Source organism: Drosophila mojavensis, unplaced genomic scaffold (genome assembly GCF_018153725.1).
Source record: "Drosophila mojavensis isolate 15081-1352.22 unplaced genomic scaffold, ASM1815372v1 contig_80, whole genome shotgun sequence".
NCBI classification, from domain to species: Eukaryota; Metazoa; Arthropoda; class Insecta; order Diptera; family Drosophilidae; genus Drosophila; species Drosophila mojavensis.
This window is the reverse complement of record NW_025318906.1, coordinates 5,100,581-5,121,284: the sequence shown is the minus strand read 5'-3', so window position 1 is coordinate 5,121,284 and position 20,704 is coordinate 5,100,581. Positions and strand designations below refer to the sequence as shown.

The window sequence follows — 20,704 nt, the reverse complement described above, 5'->3', positions numbered from 1 at the left end:
TGAATGAGTAATCTGCAGTCGGTAACGCTCGATTCTTACTTGCTGTGTTTGTTGACTCAACTGCGTAAAGTTTGAAGTGCTTTTGGTCTAGGGCGGCTCACACACACGCACTTACTCAGTCACACTCACACTCACTTTGTTGCTGCGCGTGACAAATTGTCAAAGTAAAATTCTAACGAAAATCACATACAAAGTTGTTTTTCCCTTATCTATTAAGCATCATAAATATTTCAGCTCCGTAAGCTAAATGGTGAGAAAATTTGATGCTCAGAAACTTTTAGCTGTAGCTCTCAATATATGTATGTATGTGTTTATAGCTTTGGGCATTAAGAAAATCTATCAATTTCTTATTTTTTTTTTGTATATTAAATATTTATTTCAGAAAATTTTTATTTCACATTTTTGTATAGTTAATGTATATTGATTTCCGTACATACTAGATTTATTCCGGATGGTTGTACTGTATGGATCTGTAGAGTATATAACTTTATTACCAGCAGCTTATACGAAATTGAAAATCGATAGATGGATGACAGCACGAACAGCATTTAGCTGGCTGCACTTAAAAATTAAGAATGCGATAAACTGCATGGATAACAACTCATTCATAAACTATAGTATATAATAAAATATGTGTTCGAGTTGAAGCTTTGCATTTGATCTTTGGCTAAACGTATGCACAGGGCCACTGGAAATGTTGACCCAACTGCTTAACAATGCACAATAACAAAGTTCCAGTTTGAGGGTTTCATTTGCTGAACATCATTGAAGAAGAAAGGATGAGAGAGAGAGAGGAACAGCGAGAGAGAGAGAGAGAGAGCGAAATTGTTTCGAAGTCAAATGTTATCCCGGATCGCTCGCTATTCAGGGTTCACTTTTGACAAATTTGCCGCACAAGCATGCAGCAACATTTTTAAGCCGCTCAAGATAGCAGCAACAATGAAATTTGAACCTTTTTCATGTTTTTTTTTTTTTTTTTTGCGGGAGGCAAAAGCACACAGAATTGATGAGAAATGTGAGACAAGACGGGAATAAAAAGAGAGTAACAGGGGGCAAAGGGCACCAGAATTGTGCAAGCAGCGAAGCTCACAAAACTTGTGACAATTTTTTTCTTATTTTTTTTAACAACACAGGCAAACAATTTTGAACAAACAATACAAGTCAATTTTAAAAAAATAAACTTTGCCAAAAAGAAAAGACCAAACAATGAAGAGGAAACTAATAAACATGCTTTTTGTTGGGCACAAAGAAAATCGGCACGGAAAATTTGTACACAAACATTTGTCATTCTTCATGTTATGCTTATCAAATATGCAGCAGAGCAAAGACTATGAATAAAACTCGATTTGGGTCACCACTGACGGAAATACATAAGTTCCATTGTTAACTGTCATGAAGTGACATTCAGTTGACAGCTAGTTAAATAGGAGTTTAAGTCGTTAATTATGAAGATTGAATACAGATATGGCAACGCCGTATCTTAAAGTGTTCAGTGTGACAGGAATGTGACAAGGAGTTGCCATATCTTTGCTAAATAAGTTAAAAGCAGTTAAAAATTAACTTTATTATGAAAATGTTAATTGGATTGGGGTTTTTTAATTGGACAGCATGTTTAAGTGCCTTTCAAAACAATGCAAATATGTCTCCTAAGTTTTTGTAATGCAAATTATTTAAAGCCCTACATAATTTAACAGCATGCCAACATTAATTTAACTATATGAAGAATAGTTTAACACTACGTTAAATTTATGGTAAACTCAATTAAAATATATATTTAAAATCCTTTATGAAAGTTAACTTTTAACTGCAAGCCAAAGTGTTTAACAACTCATTTAACTCCACACAATATTAAAGTGTTTGTCCATTTAACTAGCTTTTATATTTAAGGCCCACAGAATCTACACGGAGCCAAGCTCATCTTGGCTGCATTCCACTTCCAAAATTTAATTGATTTATAGCCCCAGGCACATTCAAAATGCATGGAACACGAATTGCTGCAAGTGTGAGCCAACAAAATTTGATTAGACAAACAGCCCCACCGGAAGGTACACCGAGGTGCCAGTGGGCATCCAGCCAGGCCATAATTTGCTTAGCCAAGTTTCGACAGGCTGGCAGAAATGATCGAAATATGTCCTTACCGAATCCTATCAAAATCAGTGAAGTGAAATACCATGTAAAGCAAGGCTTCAGTGCTTACCAAAGTATTCAAAGTAACCTTTTTTTTTTGGATTCATTTGACATTCTAGTCTGGTCTACTTTTTGTAAATATTATCTTTTTTTTCCTTATCAAGTGGCTTAATTTTAAGTGTGCGCATTATCCAATAAATCGTATTAATTTATTCGGTTACGCAACGCACGCTTACGCATACCAAATTTCTGTCTCTCTGTCTGTCTGCCATTGGAGGCTGTCCTCATGACGTATGTGTGGCATATTTAATCGTTTACTGCCCCATTGAGCTAGACAATTGCATAACAAATATTATTTAATTATTTTTTATAGTTTTTATTTTTTGTTTTTATATAGTCTACAAACGTAACTCAAATGATAAATAGGTGCTTTATTTGCTTTGTTTTGTTTTTATTTTGTGTTTAAAAATTAATTTATAAATTTATTTTTTATTATTTGGAGCTAAAGGCTTATAGACATATTTATAGAAACTTGTTGCATTATATTTTACTTAAATTTAAGCATTCACGCACTGATTCTTCAGAAACTGGCAAAGTACATTCTTTTTATTTTAATATTTGGCTCGCTGATAACATGCTTATGCTTCATAGAGCTCTATTAATAAATATTTTTCCAAAGAAACGTGCTAGCTTTATTGTGTTAAATACTCAAAGCTTGTCAAGAAAACAAACAATTAAAAAAATGTATATATATATATTTCTTTACATAATTGTATACTTTCAAGAGGTCAACGATATGGATTTTATTTTTGTTTATTTATATACAAATATATATATTTCAATAGCTTTTCAGAGAGTTTTAATTTGTTGTGTTGGTCGTAAAAAACCAATCAAATAAGTGAAGTATGCCCACACAGTAATAGCAAAAATAGAACAACAAATCATAGGAAACAGCTGAAAAAAAAAAAAAAATTTGGATGACTACGCACTGAATAGGTACGAGTACACCCACCCAGATTTAAGAAAACTGTTTTTTGCTACATTGTGGAGGCTGTGAGCTAAAAACTGTTACTTGGCTTTATCTTGGGGTGAAACAAGTGGGCTAACACATTGACGTCACACAGCTGGGCTGTATTAGCAAAGCCTTTGACTTGTTTGTTTCCCCTAACAACAACAACAAGAGTAACTATCTAAACTGACCTTGGGGCACTTGCTGCTAAAGCAAATTGTTAAATCGATTAAAAATTAAGTTGCTGCAGTTACGCGCGGTAAAAACGCAGCAGACGCTGATAATGTCGTAAATGTGCCCTGGTCAATCACTAGATACATCTCTTTCATTTAATCCCCCTTTCTCCATCTCTTTCTCCCCTTCACTCTCTCTCTCTCTCTCTCTCTCTCTCTCTCTCTCTGTTTGTGTCTACTGGCCATAGTTCAGTGGCAAAGTTTTGCAATCAGTAAAGTCAAAAGTTTAGCTGCGTCTCCATGAAAATTTTTTTTCTAATTAAAGCGCTGCAGACTGATTTGCTGAGGTGTCATTAGAGACAAGAGGCGCCCTCTAGAACCATCGAGTCGATTGACCAAAAGACGTCATCAGTTGTATGTGTCTCCATATAAACTTTGCATATGACTTTTGATAAGCCTTAAATTAAGTAAGCAAAAAGTTGCCCAAGTGCAAAAGATAGACAGAGAGGACAGAGAAGGGCAGCCAGCAAATTGCGTCAAGTAGCCAAAAATGTAGATAGCTTATCAGCCAGGCTAATACGCATACACTCAAAGTCTGTCACAGTCACAGCCACAAGTCTCCACACACCAAATGAGATTAAAATTGAGTCTGCGATGAGTCAAAAGTATAAAAAGTAAAATGCACAAAATATTGTTATTGCCTCGTTGTGTTTTTTTTTTTTTTTTTTTTTTTTTTTTTTTGGCTGTGTTGTGTGGGCGGTTTATTTGTTTTGTGTGTGTTTTTTATTTTATTTTAATTTTATATGTGCTCTCATTTTTATGCGGTGCAACAGATTTTGTATTATTAAAAAATGTATTTATAAATAAGTCTAGGTGTTTAAATACTTGAAATTTATGAATTTGCTAACAAAACAACAGCAGAGGTTGCTTAAGAAATGTGCAAATTCTTGTTAATTCCAATTGGATATTTAATCAACATTTTTTATGTGAGCATAAAAGCTAGCAATACTATAGAGAAATAGTAGTAGTAATTTCACTGTTTCGATATTCAAGCAAAATCGCCTACACAAGTTATCAATGAGCCCTCGCACGAAGTATTCGCATATATATATTTATATTTTGTAAGTGGAACGATGACACAAAGTCTAATTTACTGCCAATAAAAAAAAAGTGATGGGAAAAACGCTTCTAACAATTTCGCTCGCACCAGCAGCTAAGGGAATAATAAAAAAAAAAAAAACAAAAAAAGAAAAAAACCGTCCAGCCAAACACAAAATTCAATTTTTGTTCTCCCCACCCACCCACACTCTCTGCTCCTTCTGTCCCCTCGTTGTCTCTATTGCTGAACAACTGTCAAAACGAGCATTGTTATTGTTGCTGTAGTGCGGGCGGGCGTGCGACATATAGAAGCGATTTTCGATATTTGACAAGTCGAACATATTGACAGTCCATATTGGCATATTGGCACATTGGCATGTCTAGAGTCGCAGATATCGTGCATTAATTGGCTTTTAAAAGTCATTTAGTGTTTGCTATTTGGCTCTTGTCTCTTGTCGTACAACGCGCCGTATACGCAATCTGTTCAAAGCTATTGCCTATTAGCTTTAGGGACTGCTTAAATGTGTCAGCCAAATTGCTCACGTGCTGAACGCACCGTATCAGCCGACACACATATATACAGAAATAGAACATAAACTGCCTAGTCTATTTACTCAGTTTTCTTATCTTTAGTTTTGTGTGCTATTACTTAACCTTTAAAGAGCGAACGTTGTCTTCAATTATGTTGGAATAGATATGCAGAGTAGAGGATAAAGAATTTATTATATTTTAATATAATAACATTTTTAAGGTATTTTTCTTAGCAGCATAAAAAGTACGATAGCATTTTATCTAATCAGCATACATACATACATATATGTTTTTCTCGTTATTCGTTAAGTAACAATATAAATAAAGATTAAATTTCAAATCGCTTAAGCATATCCATTGGCACATTAGGTAATAGAGCTTGCACTCCATTAAAATCGAATAGAGCTTCTTAAGCTTCATTGCCTTTTGTGCGGGTGAACAAAGAGCGGAGAGCATCGCCTGATGGGAAGGAGCGTGTCCTTTATTTGGCTGCTCAATGGGGCATTCAAAAGAGGATTATGTTTTAGATAAGCTTTGCTTGGATCTCAGCTGTAAAGTAAAATTCATTAACGTTAGCTATGAATTTACTTTTAATTGTGAAGGCCATTTCCGTTCGATTTTCGACGAAGATGGGATAAATTTCGATTTCAAACGGAATAACATCAATATTAAAGCTGAAATGGATCGTAAAATGCCCAACTTTTAAATTCGAATCGGAATATTATTGTATTATGTGATAAGCCAAGTTGATATTCTGAGCCAAATATGCGAATTGGCAAGTAACAATGGATTTTAAGAAGGAATCCCTTTCCAATTGCAAACGAGAACAAGTAGAATATTTAGTATAGTATATTTAGTATATGTATAAAATTTTCTTTGCCTGTGTATTAAAATTCCAACTTGACTTAAAACTTCGTTGTAAGACCACATTAGTATGAATCTAATATATAAAGTTAGTTAAGCTTCACGCTTTCATTGAGCTCGTTTATTTGCGTCTTCGCAATGGAAAATTCTATTTGTCTTATTTGCGCTCTAATTTACTTTAGCCCTATGCCTACTTGGCTTTTATCTATTGGCCTAATTACTAATTGTTAAGTGCTTGCAATACATAAATTGAAAATTAAATGGAAATGTTGATGAACTTGGCAAATTGTTTGCTTTGCTGCTGGCGGCGTAAAAAGCAAAGAGCTCAGAGCAAAAAACTCAACAAGAGAAAAAACTGAAACTTGAATTTTTGAAGGTTGTTTTTTAGTTTTATTTATTTTTTTTATTTGGCTTGTGCCACACATAGCAAAGCAATTAAAAAGAATTTTCATTAGCATGTTTAGAGAAGCATTTTCTTTTTAGCATATTTTATGATTGAGCAAAATAGATATGCTGTATATATGTATATATAAATTATGTATATATATGTATATATAAATTTATGTATGTGATTTATTTTTTTTATTGATGTTAGGCACGTTCTCTCATTGTTTTCGGCCAACTCCCACGCAATAAGACGACAAATGTGGGGCATTCATAATGAATAACATTTTGTGAATCATAACCTAAATTGCTTGTTGGTTTTTACGCGAATATTTACAAATAATTAATCATAGAAAACAAATTTTGTTGATTTGCGATCTAATTAATAATATTTCGCTCACCTAAGTTCAGTTAAGTTTGTTCAAATTTACGCATTTGCCTTTTTTGGCCAGACAAAACAGAAACACCTGCACACGGCTGAGAGGCCATAGAAATTGCGCATACGCCTCGTGCCTTAGCTAGATTTTTCGAAATAGTTGTTTATTCAATTTTTGTGTACATTCATTTCTATTTTCGAAATGAATACGCAGCTGAACTCCAAACAAGAATTCTTATTGGAAAAAACATTGTCTAGAAATCAGCGTAAAGAATTTTCGCCCGCTCAAACAGTTATTCAAAATTTGTTTTTATTTTTTATAATAATGAAATGATATACATATATGTATATCATATACATTTTAAACAAGAAGCAACATGAAAGGAGCTAAAAAATGTTTGTTTAAGAGAGAAGGACAGAGTGAGAGAGAAAGAGAGAGAGAGCAAGAAAATTAAACGCCAAAGGGAATGAAAAAGTAATAAAGGCAACAACAGCAACTAAGGGTCCTGCCTCTTGTCTTCATGATGGGATTTTCACGTGCAACAAGACGAAACTGTAGAGTCGAAGCAACAACAACAAACGAAACCCTTGTCAATGGCAAAGCCCTTAATATACACACACAGCAGAGTGTGTGTGAGGAGGAGAGACAAATAGAGAGAGAGAGAGAGAGAGAGAGAGAGAAAGGGCGCGAGAGTGAAGGGTCAGGCTACTTTGCCTCTACTCTGTCAATAAAAATACCTCTGAGCTCTGGCGTACACAAAAAAGTTTTCCCTGACTTATTACGGGATCGCAATAAACCCAGCACTTGGTTAAAAGACATAAGCACAATAATGATACAAAAAAAAAAAAAAAAAAAAAAAAAAAAACAAAACGAACATATACATTTATGTAATATTGTATGTACATAGAATTATAAAAGTCCTTTAGTTTTTAAGAACAGCCTCAGTAAAAGCAAATATTGTATATATGTAATTAAAGCTCTCTATGTAATCTTTAGATATGCCCTGTGCCCCATTGCCGCTGCAGCAGAACGGAGGCTGCGTAACGAGAATGGCCAACTGTTAAGCTCCAATAATGTATTACATTCATCGGAGCGTTCTCGCTGGGCGCTACGTAATCAATAAAGCAACCTCGGCCCATCGGCCAAGACGCTGAAGCTGCGTCCAGGAAACGTGCGGGCATGCAAGCAATCTGGCTTACGGGCCCAACTCAATGGGAATAAAACCGTTAGCAGCAATGCCGCAATCGAGAGCAGCACTGAGTAAAAGAGAGTCGATGAGTGGAAGCCGTAGCTTGCCGCAGGCAATAGAATTGTATATGCTACGCAAGTATTTGCTCTGTTTCCCGCCCACAGCCGCAAGTCCACAGACTCAATGACAGCTCCTCTAACATTCCCATTCCAATTTGCTTTCTCTTTCCCACTCCCATTATCGTTCCCGTTTCAACTCCTGGCTGCTACGTCACCAGCTGGACGCCCGCTTGGAATTGTGTGCGCGTGACTAATGTAACCGCTGGCCTTCCGCTAATGCTGATAGATGACGGAGTTTGATGGATGTGTGTGTGTGTATGTATGTGTGTGCTTGGAAGCGAAATATTAATGAATGTCACATAAAACAATAACGAGTGCACCTATTTACTTAAGGTATAAGTATGTATGTGTAAGTGCATATTAGCGTTGCCACTTGATGCACACACTTTAGCTGGAATTCTCAACGCTGCCACCCGCCCGACCGCGCGCTCGTTATTCAACCGCTCAACCGTTTACCCGTTCGCTCAGCGAATTTATTTGTTTATCAAGCAAATGTCACCCTTGGGGGAGTTATTGATAAGCCCGTAAAATATTTAATCGCGTGAAGAAACTAATGGAAAGCAATAATAGCAAGTATCAGCACTCACCTGACTTTGACGCTGCTGCTCTGCTGCTGCTAGACCACAAAACGACGTTTGTTTCGCTCTCTCTCTCCCCCACTCTACCTCTGTCTCTCTGGCCGTCTGCTCTCGCGCTTACTTGCTGTTTGCTGTCTCCACTTGCTGACTTTTTACTTCTTTTGATTACTCTGTTGCTTTTGTTATTGTGGTTGTTGTTGTTGTTGTTGTTGCTGCTGCTATTGGCTAAAACCAAATTTAATTTGTTACTCTTGGGTTGGCTTGTTTGGGTTTATCGGAGGGCGTAAATCGAGGGCGAAAGCGAAGGCGACGGCGACGGTAAAGGCGAATGCGAAGGCGAAGGCGAAGGCTCTTGCGGCCAAATCAAAGCTTCAACTTTTTGCTGCTGCTGCTGCGCTGCTACTGTTGCTGCTGGCTTTAGTGTAGAGTTGTTGTTCAAGTACATTTATTTTGTGTATCAACAAAATATTTTATATTTATTTATTTGATTTGATTGAAAATGAGAAATGCTACACATACATATTTGTAGAAACGTATACCAAGTATATGGTAGAAAGATTTTCAAATTAAAATACTATGTAAATACTTTTACCGTTATCATTTTGCTGATTCAATACATACAACAAATCCAATAAGATTTACTGATAGGTATTTTCTTCCAATGTGAAATGCAAAGTTGTTAAACTCATAAAAAAAATGAAATAAATACATATATATATTGAATATATATATGCACACGCAATTCGCTTACTTTTTTGGCAATGTAATTGTTTAATTAATTACGCGTGTGTGTGTGAGTTATTCGCGCTTAAATAAACATTGAATATTTTCTGCGTGTGTGCACAGCAATTTGTTGAGTCTGTTTGTAGTGCAATATACATATACATATATACGTATATTTTTATATATATTTATATGTATATATACATATGTACGCATGTGTGCATATTGGTGTGTGCTTCGCTCATTTGTTTGTATTGTTTATTTGCACTTGTGCTTTGTGCTTTTTGGGCCTGTCTACCGAGCACCAGAGCAGCTGCTCGCTTGCTCTCTCTTCGTTCTCTCTTCGCTTGCACAACTCCCCCCTCCCCACACACACACAGGCCAACAAAAAGTGTGTGCTTGTGTTAGTACACCTGCCTCTGCTCTGATTGGCATTTGGCTTATTAAAAGTCGCCCGTTTGGCAACGCTGACCGTGACCCCAATTGGCAATTGCAGTTGGGTTAGTCTAATAACCCCACCAAACCTCAAATATGATAAGCCGCATATACCAATCAGTTTGTGTGTCAGATCAATGCGTTAAGCAACTTTTAATTTTAATTAAATTTTGCAATTAATTAATCAACGATTGTGGCACATTTGTACCGCGCATAACATTAATTAAGTAATAAAAAAAACACGCACACACAAACACACGTTATCACAATTAGATCAACTGATTAGAATGAGGTACAGATTATGTTTCTTATTAGAGTGGGCAGCACTTAATTGTTAATTAAACATTTTCAGCCGGCATTCGACAAAATGTTACCCTCCTCTGCCCATTGCTCTGCCCGCTCTTCCGTTTTGACCTGCGGCCTAGTGGAAGCGCGTTTATTGATTGCCCCCACCTCCCCCACCGCCTACAAGAAGAACGAGAAGAGACCCCAACAGGCGTCCCCAAAAACCTTGCCAGCAACGACGTCGGCAACGACAACAACTACAACAAGCTGGCAAAAGTGATAGGTAGAAATTTGTATGTATATTTTGTTTTTTTTTTTTTTTTTTTTTTTTTTTTTTTTTGTGAGCCTGTCGACTGCCGCCCACAGCCCACCTCCTCAACCGACCGACCGCCCCCTTTGGCTCCTCGTGCATATCGCGCCCTCGTTTTTTATTACGCGCACATTTTACATACACTTGCACAATCAAAAATTTCTAATGTGAATTATTGTAAAAAGGTTTACAATTGGATTTTTGTTATTGAATTTGTTTGTCAACACTGCAGTTACTTTGCATAAGATTTGCATTAACTGGTTATAATTACTTTTTTTGGTGTGTGTGATTTTAAACGCACGCAGTACGCATAATCCGATATCGGACAGAATATATATCCACCACTGACGACGGCACACGTTACTATAATACTGAAACTTGGATTCTTATTGGGCTAGCTCGATACATTTCGTACAGCCGGTGGTATCGTTTCTGTGTAGCGCTGCCAGACTGATGGCAGCACACGTGACGTCACAACATGACATCAACTATTTTTATTTAGTTGGCAACGCTGATGTACCTTGGAACAGGTTCGATATCTTTCATTCGATCTCAGCTTATTATTTTCACATTTCAGACACATGCTTCTCGCATATAAATGTCGTATTAATCAAAGCAAAGTAACTCTAGCTCAAAAATTTTTGTCTTCCTTTAATTGTCAAAAATATTTCAAATTATTTTCAGGCTTCCAATTTGAAATATCGATATATTATCAACTTCGCATGCACATCACTCTTCACCACAAACCATTCTTGAAGTGAGCCATCGGTTCAGATAAATATATTTATATTTATTAACTTTGCAATACTTGTATATTGGCTCTAGCACGCTGCTAAAGGTTGTTCCTCTTACCAGCAGGCGATGGCTTTAAACTAACTAAAAGCAATATAAAACATGGCTAAAAGCTAGTTTCAATCACTTTCACTTGTCCCAGCTGAAAGAGAAAAATGCAATAGTGTCTGTGTATACAAAAAAAAAAAAAAAAACGAAAATAAATAAAGAAAAGGAAAGCGCAACCCAGCTCCAATGTGTGTTCGCCTATTGTTTGTGACAATCAACTGACTGTGATTTACGAAACAACGAAGGAACAAACATCGAGCGAACTGCCCATCTCACAATATAACATAACAGGAAATCTAAAAGAGCCTGGAGCTGGCTACGACAGCGGTGGTGCCGCCAACAAACACACACATTCATACAGACATACAAACATACATACAGACACACTCACAGATTCACGCAGAGCCGTGCCCCCTATTCGGCAGAATGGGCAACGATGACAATCGTCGAAGGAAATCTCCCTGTAATTGCTGTTTGTCCGCCTTCAAGTGGATACCCGTTTTATTCATATTCGGCGTGATCGCGTGGTCCTACTATGCCTATGTGGTGGAGCTATGTGTTCGTGAGTAACCAAAATATCGCTTACAAAGAACGTAAACGATACACTCTATCTCTCTCTCTCTCTCTTACGCGCCTTACATACAGTGAAAACCGAGAATAATGTTGCGAAGATATTTCTGCTGATTTTCTATCACATCGCTCTCGTATTGTTCCTTTGGTCCTATTGGCAAACTATTAACACGCCAGTGGGCCGCGTGCCGGATCAGGTAAAACTAGCACACACAAACACATAGACGTGCACTTGTATGATTCACACGCTGATAAGGCTGTGATAATTAAGGGCACGAAAGTTTCGTTTTCATGTTTTCACAGTGTAAACATCGAAACAGTATATATGAAAATATCTTCTATTTCAGTGGCGCATACCGGATGAAGAAGTGAATCAGCTATTCCGGGCCGATAATCAAGAGACTCAAAAGCGCATTCTAAACAATTTTGCGCGCAATTTGCCGGTTACGAATCGGTAAGGAAATCATTATAGTAAAACAGCTGTGCCTAAATTTTAAATATGTTAGCAAACATTTAGTACAATCGCTGCCCTTCAGTCATACTAAAATGTTTTAATACTACAAGTTAATTGTTCTCAAAAGAGCTTTATGCGTCTGAATATCTAAAAAAAAAAGCAATTTGAGATACGACCGACTGTTTCTGCAGGAAGATGAATAATATAATTCCCTATAATTGATAAATGTAAGCTGCTGGCAGTTTAGTCAGTCAGAAAATAAATTCGAGTACGTTAAATGTACACTCAAATGCATATTTATTGAATAAATAATAGATATAAAGTAGATAAGCTATCTATTTTTTATATTGTTATAGTATAATTGATCATGATTAGAAATTGCGCATAATGTAAGCAAATATATATATTCCACTCTTGTATACTCATATACTTTCAGCACAATCAATGGCTCTGTTAGATTCTGTGAGAAGTGCAAGATCATCAAGCCGGATCGATCGCATCATTGCAGCGTATGCAGTTGCTGTGTACTGAAAATGGATCATCATTGTCCATGGGTGAACAATTGCGTCAACTTCTCCAATTACAAGTTTTTCGTCCTATTTTTGGGCTATGCGCTGGTCTATTGCCTGTACGTGGCGTTCACCACACTTAACGACTTCATAATGTTCGTCCAGGTAAGTCGAGCCCACAGCTGAAGCTTATGCATGATAGCTTGTTTAACTCCTAGCTGGATATGCTTGTTTGTTAATGAATGCAATTAGACATACATCTTGTTACACATATATATTAAATTTGATAAGTTGATAAGAAAATGGTCTTGCTGTTTCGACACAGGGGCAGCCAGGTGGCAGCGGCATGGGACGCTTTCACATACTCTTTCTATTCTTCATATCGATCATGTTTGCCATTAGCTTGGTGAGCTTATTTGGATACCACATCTATCTGGTGCTCGTCAACCGCACCACACTGGGTAATATCTGTGAAATATACCTATGCATTACATCATATTGATTTGATTTGTAATTTTAGAGGCATTTCGTGCGCCCATCTTTCGCGTTGGTGGACCCGACAAGAATGGCTATAATTTGGGACGTTTTGCCAATTTTTGCGAGGTATTTGGTGACAAATGGCAGTATTGGTTCTTGCCAGTATTTACCAGGTACGTTATGATATGAATATATATGATCGATGTATATATATACATATATCCATATATTTACTTATCTGTGCTACACTCTTTGTTGTTTTTGTGTGTGTGTTTTGTTTATTTTTAAAATCATTGCCTATTGCCAATTTATGCTTCTCTTATTAACTTATCACCTCTTGCGAAATGAAACGCTTCTTTTTTTGTTAGTACTTGCACTCCCACACACTAAATATTAAATGAATTACATTTTTGCATTAGTTTAGAAAATAATTTGTAAAGCTTAAACAAAAAAGCAAATGTTGCAAGGTACAAATGTTACTCGAAGTCCTTTCATACATAAAATAGCTCTAAGCAATTATCAAAAGTCCTACTAAAATTGACCTAATATAAAGTTTAGTGTTTAACTAACGGATAATGAACATTATCCGCTTGCGATAATTATAGCTATAATTTGTTTACATTTTGTGTTACAACTAGCTCTAGTTAGGGCTCTAGTTTGTAAAAAAAAAAAAAAAAAAAACAATTAACATAGGTCTGTAACTAATTATTTTAAAAGCTGATGCTAACAATGGCTTACTAAAAACAACACATTCGATATACTGTACAATTAATGTATATATCAACCAAATTGTATAAAGCGCAAATTTATCTATCTAACAAAGAGCAACAGCAACAGCAACAACAACAAAATTGCAATTATCCACAAAAACAACAATCGCCACAATTTTCAATCAAACTCTGTTAACAAATACCAAATACTTTTGCTTATTCACAAATTTGGAAAAACACGAAAACTAAAACCTCAATTAGTAAGGGCGATGGATTATACTTCGTGACCTCCACTGATCAATTTGGCAATGGGAATGCCCAACGATACGAGGCTATGGGCAGGACGGCAGCAGGGGCAGCAACCAGCAACAGGTTAGATGCCGACCACACAGATAAGTTGATTGACGCAATTCCACTCAATAATCACCAACCTCATCTGGAGCTAGACAACGTCCAATCATCTAGCAACAATCATCCTCTAATACCGTCTAGTCAAGTCTCTGTCAACATAGAACAAACAGCAGACGCAGCCGCAGCAACGACGAAGACAGCGCCAACCCTCAACAATCATGTCGTCGATATGATCGGCGATCAAGTAGTTCCCAAGGATCATTTTCAGTTGAATGGTCATCCAACTGCGATAGCTGACGATCGAATTGTGTGAAATGCAAATCAATTCAAGTAGCAAGTTATCCCATTTGATGTAATACGATGCTAGCTGCTAGAGTGTGTGCGTGTGTGTGTGTATGTGTGTCTGGAAGCATGTGTGTGCGTGTGTGTATTGAATACATACTTGTAAGTCTTATGAAGGGGTTTCGATGGGATTAATGTTAACTCTTACTACCTATAGCACCGTTTGCCCAGTTGCCTTAACATCCAAACACATCAATCGCATATATATATATGTATGTATGTATTATGAAAAATATGCCTAAAACAATTTATTTTTAATTTGTGCAATAAGACATTTAGGCTAATTATAAAATCAGAGCGTATATATATATATATGAAGATAATCAATTTGAATGGGGCAATTTTTAAACAGTATCATTAATTGAATGTTGTTATTTTGTTAAAGTAAATCATAGTAAGTGGTCTAATTGTTATAAAAGACTAAAGACTTGATGAATACTAAAACTCATAAAAAAAGGATCATAAACATATACGTATACACAACTCACCTTAAGCAAAAAAAAAAAAAAAAAAAAAAGGAGAATACCTAATGAATTTTAAACTTGATCGCATTTGAATGCTTTTATTAATATTAATTTGTATTAATATTTAAACACTTTGATTTATATTTTTGCTAGATTACTAATGTTAATTTTTTATAGCATTTATATATAAATAGATATACACGTTTTTGTACGCGCGCAGGCTGGATGACAAATATATATTTCATTTTTATAAAAAGTATTTCAATCTTTTTTATCATATGAGAATTTTTTGCACTTGCACTTTATTGCACTGCACAATTCAATACATATCATCCCTTAAATTCGAACAACACAAAAATAAACAAGCAAACACACAGACACAAATTCACATAGTAAAACTATTAAATATTTTATTGTAAATTATATTCCATTTGATTTCTATTTGTTTTGCACTCTGTGAATCAATTTTCCGATTTGCATCAACAATATATATATATATCGTAGCTTCGGCGATGGCATTAGCTATCCCATACGACATCTAGAGGAGGATACGGAATCACTGCTGGGCTATCATAGCGATACGCGCATCGAGCTGGAGGAGGACTTCTTGCCAGAGGCGCGATTTCAGGACTCGATCATTCCATAGCTAATAATGAGCGATAATGTTGCTACATATTATATATAGTTATAATATATGTAGTGAACTGTATATACATTCAGCACAGCCTCTGCTGGCTGCACGTTAATCTAGTCTATAGGAATATAATCATATATATTTAAATATTATAAAACATTTTGTACTAGTTAATATATAAATTGAAAGAGGAGCGTGCACCATTGTTATCAAAATACTTTCGTGTCTTATGTTTGATAGTGCAAGTGACTGAAAAATGCCTATTAGATTGCCTATATAGTTGCTTCTTAGCATAAATCGAGCGCTGCCACACAAGACCCGACACATAGAACCATGTACTATAATTGTATAAATATACTGTTGAACAATTTAAAGTTATGAGAATGTAAAACGAATATTTCTTAAAAGATTTATATCCATAGATTAAGTTTGTGTTTTTGTAGCTAAGATACGGCGTTACACCATAACATCGCAATATCTTTTATATATACATCCATGATTGAAGCAGTACAATATAGTTAAAACAATTAAAAAAAAGAGTAAAAATGAAAACTGAGTGTGAAAATGACTTAATCGAAACGGCTTAAATCATCATTCTGATTCTCATTAACTGCTGCTGTATGTCCTGTTGAAGCAGACACCACCTCGAAATCTGCCTCCATGCTGATAGATTGCGGTGCTACTTCGGCTCTTTTGTGTTCGTTAAATGGATTTGGACGCCTTGGTACTGCTGGCGTTGGACTGAGTTTAGTTGCTATTACTGCTGGCTGTATTTCATTGGATTCCGTGTTATCCACAAGCTTTTTTTTCTTTTTCTTGCTTACAAGGACATCGCGCGCCATTGGAATCCCAGTGTCCTCGCTGCGTGGCAGTAAATCACTTAAATCACACTCAACATCCGCCTGCTGTGGTTGCAGCTTCTCTTGTAGAGCCGCCATCGCTATCAGCAGCGCCTCTTCAGTGCGTATAGTGCGTGAACCTTGTTTAGGCAGCACATTAATGTAGTGGTCGAAGAGCAGCTGAGGATCATCGACGGTCAGCTTCTCGTCATTGGCTAGGGCCTCCTCGAGACCCTGCAGACCGCCAAATACAATGAGTGCGTGATTGTAGCCAATGGATTGATTGGGTACATTCTGGACGCTAGTGCCACGATCTGAAGTTCCCACCATCACATCATAGCCACCATCATAGGGCGATTTTGTGAAGATTTCAGAAAGCGAATGTGCAATGCGCACCTGGTAACCCCAATAGACACCCGTCTCCCGCCGCGGCTCATCCGGACTCACTAAGGTACCACGCTGTTTCCGACTCCCATCTAAATGAAAAACAAAAACATCCCCTTTAATTTAGAAATAAGTTATAGAAACCTCTGATACCTACCACTTGATGGTTCCATTTTCACAGTCACCCGCACACCGGGCTCCAATGCCTTGTCGATCAGCACATCATTTAGCAGTCCCACATTCGCATAGCTGTGGCCTTCTTTTGCCTGTTTATCGCAAACGACGCCCTCCCGATAACGAAATTTGCTTTGCTGTCGCAGATGATGGGGTGTGTCAAGTGGATTAAGCAGACCAGAGTACTTCAGATCTTTGTGCAGGGGAAAGAAGTATTTACGCAGATATTGTGGACACTCTAAATATTGTAGAATTCGGGCCAATTGCAAAGAGCTGCTTCGTACTGTGCTTGTCGCTTTACCCGCTCCATTGCCATTGTTGTCCGCATCATCCTGTTCATAGATACGCTTTGTTTCGCGGGCAGTTGTCACACCCACATCGTCAAACACAATCACCTCATTGACACGAAATATACAGGCAGCTCGCGCTATTTGGCCAGCCACATAGGCACGTAGCTCTGCGGATTGCGCATTCTCCAATATGGAGCCGGGAACGGCAATGCTCACCGTTGATGGATTTGGTTTGGATGCTGCTTTTCCATTTTCTGTTTCATTGACAGCAGATGCAGCGAGCTCTTGAACTCTTTTTAGATCTTTGAGAGCTTTGTCCTGTTTTCGTTGACGTTTGAGTGCCTTGCGTTCCTCATTGATTTTTTTCCATGACTTATGTGGCTCTGTAGGTTTATTATGACTAATCGCTGTTGCCGCGGACATCTTGATAGCTTACAAATGAAAAGATCTCAACTTGTTGCGAATAACATTAAAAACAATATTATTATTTAGTGGCACGTGTGAACTAGTTCAAATCCCAAGCTACGTGCTGGAACTATAAATATAGAATATCTTGCATATATCGACTGCAGCTGAGAGTCTATGTTAAGTGTATATCGATTGTAAAAAGTATTTCTTGAAAGTGTGACGTCACATTGTCGGAAGCTGGTTGATTGCTGTCTATGTGAAAAAACGACAAATGTGATGTCGCAAAAGACCTTTAATTAACATTAAAAATAACGGATCTGAAGAAAAAAGGGAACATATTCATTATCATATTTTTGCTTAAATCACATATCAAAAGAAAAACAAGGGCTGAAGGCTTGGCGCCAAGGAACTTAATTTTGTGTAAAAACGCAAAGTATGACAGCCCTGCTCAAATGTCATTTAAACTAAATACCAATTGTCTATGAAGCACATCACTGGCAAAGTTGAAATATTATTTTCACTCAGTAAAGGTAAAAATTACAACGGAAAAACTTTGCAAACAAAATGAGTCGCAATGTTTTGTCTCCTACCACTCAGCGCATGAGTAACAATCGCAACTATCGAGTAAATATGGTGCACGACGATTTTGGTGGTAGCAGCAAGTGGAACGCCGCCAATGAAAAAGTTTCAAAGGGCTACGAAGAGCCAGGTAATAAAATGAATTACAGTGCACTCTCGGTTAATGACCATTTTTCTTGGGGAAATAAGTTTCGCTTAACGAACATTGTTTCGCATGACCAACAAAAACTTTGAAAACATGTATTCTATGCAAAAATTTTATCTGTGTTAAACAATGAAATAGGGGAAACCCCGAATACATTACCTTGATTAGCATTTGTGATTTCGGTTATCGAACGCTTCGCTTAACGAACTAAATGCTGGGACGAATTGTGTTGTTAGCCAAGGTTCCACTGTATTTGTGTTGTGTGTCAGAATAATTTAGCTATCTATTATGTAGATCTATATGCCGATGATGATTACGAGGAAGATATTGCGGAATGTGACATTGAGCAGCTGTCCAATGGTAACTACAAACTGGCCCTTCATGTGCCCAAGTGAGTATTCCGTTAACATTAAAGCTTATAATAATTTATGGTAAATGAATCATATCTAAAAACCGTCTGCAGATCTTTCTATGGGGGTCTGATTGGATTCAAGGGATCCACCAAGCGTCGCATTGAAACAGAAAGTCAGACAGAAATCCATGTGCCACGTCAGAATGATTCGTCCAATGACTTAATTATTCAATCCAATGATCGCAAAAATGTTTGTGCCGCTCTTCGGAAAATTCGGCTGCTCGTTGATTCTCTACGTAAGCGAATGAAGCCAACACATTTTTTGGCCGCTCCATTAAATTCTGGCGAAGTCCAGAAACGTTTCAATGAGCTAAAGGTAAGTATTAACTATATATAAATATAGTATAAATTAATAATCGATTTGTATAACCTTTAAGCAAAGCATTTTAGATGCCCAACTGCCAGGCATCGATGAGGACCTATTCATATCAGAACGTTGTATACATATCACTTTAGGCGTCTATGTGCTGCTTGATGATGCTGAACGCCAAAAAGCTATCACTGAACTAAATGCATGTCGACAATGGCTAACGGATCTACGTACACCATTTGAAATAAAAATTAAAGGCCTTGAAATAATGAACGATGATCCCAGCGCCACCAAAGTGCTCTACGCTCATGTAGAGTCGCCGAACCTACAAGTGTTTGCCGACAAGTGCTTGAACTATTTCCAAAGCACAGGGCTTTGTGCCACTGACAACATAGAAAGAGATAGCATCAAGTTGCATATGACCGTGCTTAATGCTCGCTATCGCAAGGAGAAAGTAAACAATAATGATCGAAACTGTTTTGATGCACGCGAGATCCTTAAACGCTTTGGCGATTTCGACTTCGGAACTGCTCAATGCAACGAAGTACATATGTGTGTGCTCAAGTCGTCCAGGGATGTGGATGATTTCTATAAAATAACGGGCACATTAAAATTTTAAGCATTATGTCTTACATTTCTAAACATTCTAAACAATAATGGTTAATATAAATGTAAAGAATTAAATGATCAAGTTTAAGATGTCCATAATTTTTTAATTTTTTATTCACATTATGAAATGGATTGAGAAAATTAGGCTCCATTTATCATTAGTTGTAGTTGAATCATACTCATAATATATTTATTTTCATATTATGCTTATATTCTTTACTTTTTTTTTTTTTCTTAAAATATTCCGATGACTGCCGAAATCTTTTACTGAGTTCCGAGAATTGCACTACGTCCACCGCAATAAGTTTATCGCTGTCGAATCGAATGCAACAGACTCCGGCAAGGGAAATGGAATATATGTATATTTGCGCGCCTCCAGTTGAGGACATACAAATTGATAAGGTTATTGTGCACAAGGATTTCTCGCAATTTACTGGTCATAATGATATAGAATTGATCAAACTATCAAAGGAAGTGGTCAGGGACGAGAATGGGAAACTGAAAGGTAAATTCTTAAATATAAATTAACTAATGTTTGACATTTAGTTATTCCCGTTACTTAAAATAGATAATATTCAGCCAATATGCTTGCCGCTAGACGATACACTGCAGAAGTTGACCGAAAGTCAGGAAGAGTTTCTTGTAACTGGTTGGGGAAAAACGGAAACTGCAGACTTCTCTGATGTAATGTTAGAGACTAAGATCACTCAAAAGACTCGCAAAGATTGCCGAAACATTACATCATCCCAGTTGTGCGCTGGTGACCTTGGCTTTGACTCTTGCAATGGCGATATTGCCAATAACCAGTAGCATGTAGTTTTCTATACATATGTACATACATATATACTATATATGGTAATTAATAAATAAGCACACACTTCCTAAAGCAGATTAAACTTATTTAAGCACAATAAACAGTGATGGATGTGTTACAACAGCATTAAAGATTTCTACAGGTTGTTACAGTTACTTATGGTTTAACACTTTGCAACGATGGTGAC

At 36.8% G+C, this 20,704-nt stretch overlaps 5 protein-coding genes and 1 long non-coding RNA gene across 11 annotated transcripts in view; 3 read left to right on the top strand and 3 right to left on the bottom strand.

Annotated features, from left to right (window-relative positions):
• LOC6578795 (cAMP-dependent protein kinase type II regulatory subunit) overlaps window positions 1-10,594 on the bottom strand; it is a 42,153-nt gene extending 31,559 nt beyond the window's left edge. Inside the window, exons 1-2 of one of the 2 annotated variants that reach the window (XM_015163327.3) lie at window positions 10,474-10,594; window positions 8,459-8,674 (exon numbers count right to left, since the gene is read on the bottom strand). The gene's annotated coding sequence lies outside the window, so the exon portion shown is untranslated. The remainder of the gene's footprint in view (window positions 1-8,458; window positions 8,675-10,473) is intronic. The other variant, XM_044010961.1, reaches the window with a different exon arrangement.
• A 279-nt stretch (window positions 10,595-10,873) lies between these two features.
• Window positions 10,874-15,937, top strand: LOC6578794 (palmitoyltransferase ZDHHC20-B). Of its 4 annotated transcripts, none has more exons than XM_032730252.2 (8): window positions 10,874-10,959; window positions 11,028-11,604; window positions 11,688-11,809; window positions 11,960-12,066; window positions 12,503-12,740; window positions 12,901-13,036; window positions 13,096-13,225; window positions 14,024-15,178. In XM_032730252.2, the coding sequence occupies exons 2-8, from the start codon at window positions 11,469-11,471 to the stop codon at window positions 14,424-14,426; spliced, it is 1,272 nt and encodes a 423-aa protein (XP_032586143.1). In that variant the 5' UTR covers window positions 10,874-10,959; window positions 11,028-11,468; the 3' UTR covers window positions 14,427-15,178. The 4 variants fall into 4 exon arrangements, with proteins under 4 accessions (XP_032586143.1, XP_032586145.1, XP_032586146.1 ...); XM_032730255.2 differs by having other exon boundaries at window positions 10,912-11,604; window positions 14,024-14,134; window positions 14,209-14,326; XM_032730254.2 differs by lacking the exon at window positions 14,024-15,178 and adding an exon at window positions 15,424-15,937 and having other exon boundaries at window positions 10,910-11,604.
• A 39-nt stretch (window positions 15,938-15,976) lies between these two features.
• Window positions 15,977-17,788, bottom strand: LOC6578793 (putative methyltransferase C9orf114 homolog). The gene is made up of 2 exons (XM_002004663.4): window positions 16,934-17,788; window positions 15,977-16,868 (listed from the first exon to the last, which is right to left on the bottom strand). Exons 1-2 carry the CDS (start codon window positions 17,661-17,663, stop codon window positions 16,123-16,125), a joined length of 1,476 nt encoding a protein of 491 aa, XP_002004699.1. The 5' UTR covers window positions 17,664-17,788; the 3' UTR covers window positions 15,977-16,122.
• A 104-nt stretch (window positions 17,789-17,892) lies between these two features.
• LOC6578792 (activating signal cointegrator 1 complex subunit 1) lies at window positions 17,893-19,802 on the top strand. 2 transcript variants are annotated; one of them, XM_044010963.1, is made up of 5 exons: window positions 17,893-18,178; window positions 18,246-18,357; window positions 18,667-18,763; window positions 18,836-19,100; window positions 19,162-19,802. In XM_044010963.1, exons 2-5 carry the CDS (start codon window positions 18,249-18,251, stop codon window positions 19,711-19,713), a joined length of 1,023 nt encoding a protein of 340 aa, XP_043866898.1. In that variant the 5' UTR covers window positions 17,893-18,178; window positions 18,246-18,248; the 3' UTR covers window positions 19,714-19,802. The 2 variants fall into 2 exon arrangements, with proteins under 2 accessions (XP_043866898.1, XP_002004698.1); XM_002004662.4 differs by having other exon boundaries at window positions 17,893-18,357.
• LOC116804122 lies at window positions 19,782-20,343 on the bottom strand. The gene is made up of 2 exons (XR_004364161.2): window positions 20,263-20,343; window positions 19,782-20,201 (listed from the first exon to the last, which is right to left on the bottom strand). It is a non-coding gene; the product is annotated as an uncharacterized LOC116804122 (long non-coding RNA).
• Window positions 20,028-20,589, top strand: LOC26528608 (CLIP domain-containing serine protease 2). The gene is made up of 2 exons (XM_015163324.3): window positions 20,028-20,208; window positions 20,272-20,589. The coding sequence occupies exons 1-2, from the start codon at window positions 20,028-20,030 to the stop codon at window positions 20,511-20,513; spliced, it is 423 nt and encodes a 140-aa protein (XP_015018810.1). The 3' UTR covers window positions 20,514-20,589.
• The last annotated feature ends 115 nt before the right edge of the window (window positions 20,590-20,704 follow it).

Excerpts from the sequence above, each read along its gene's own strand:
- LOC6578794 (XM_032730252.2), top strand. The coding sequence starts at position 11,469 with ATGGGCAACGATGACAATCGTCGAAGGAAATCTCCCTGTAATTGCTGT. Across the intron at positions 12,067-12,502 it reads AATTTGCCGGTTACGAATCG|CACAATCAATGGCTCTGTTA; the intron begins GTAAGGAAATCA and ends ATATACTTTCAG. Across the intron at positions 13,037-13,095 it reads CGTCAACCGCACCACACTGG|AGGCATTTCGTGCGCCCATC; the intron begins GTAATATCTGTG and ends TTGTAATTTTAG.
- LOC6578793 (XM_002004663.4), bottom strand. The coding sequence starts at position 17,663 with ATGTCCGCGGCAACAGCGATTAGTCATAATAAACCTACAGAGCCACAT. Across the intron at positions 16,869-16,933 it reads GAAAATGGAACCATCAAGTG|ATGGGAGTCGGAAACAGCGT; the intron begins GTAGGTATCAGA and ends TTTTTCATTTAG.
- LOC6578792 (XM_002004662.4), top strand. The coding sequence starts at position 18,213 with ATGAGTCGCAATGTTTTGTCTCCTACCACTCAGCGCATGAGTAACAAT. Across the intron at positions 18,764-18,835 it reads CTGGCCCTTCATGTGCCCAA|ATCTTTCTATGGGGGTCTGA; the intron begins GTGAGTATTCCG and ends AACCGTCTGCAG. Across the intron at positions 19,101-19,161 it reads AACGTTTCAATGAGCTAAAG|CAAAGCATTTTAGATGCCCA; the intron begins GTAAGTATTAAC and ends ATAACCTTTAAG.
- LOC26528608 (XM_015163324.3), top strand. The coding sequence starts at position 20,028 with ATGCAACAGACTCCGGCAAGGGAAATGGAATATATGTATATTTGCGCG. Across the intron at positions 20,209-20,271 it reads CGAGAATGGGAAACTGAAAG|ATAATATTCAGCCAATATGC; the intron begins GTAAATTCTTAA and ends TACTTAAAATAG.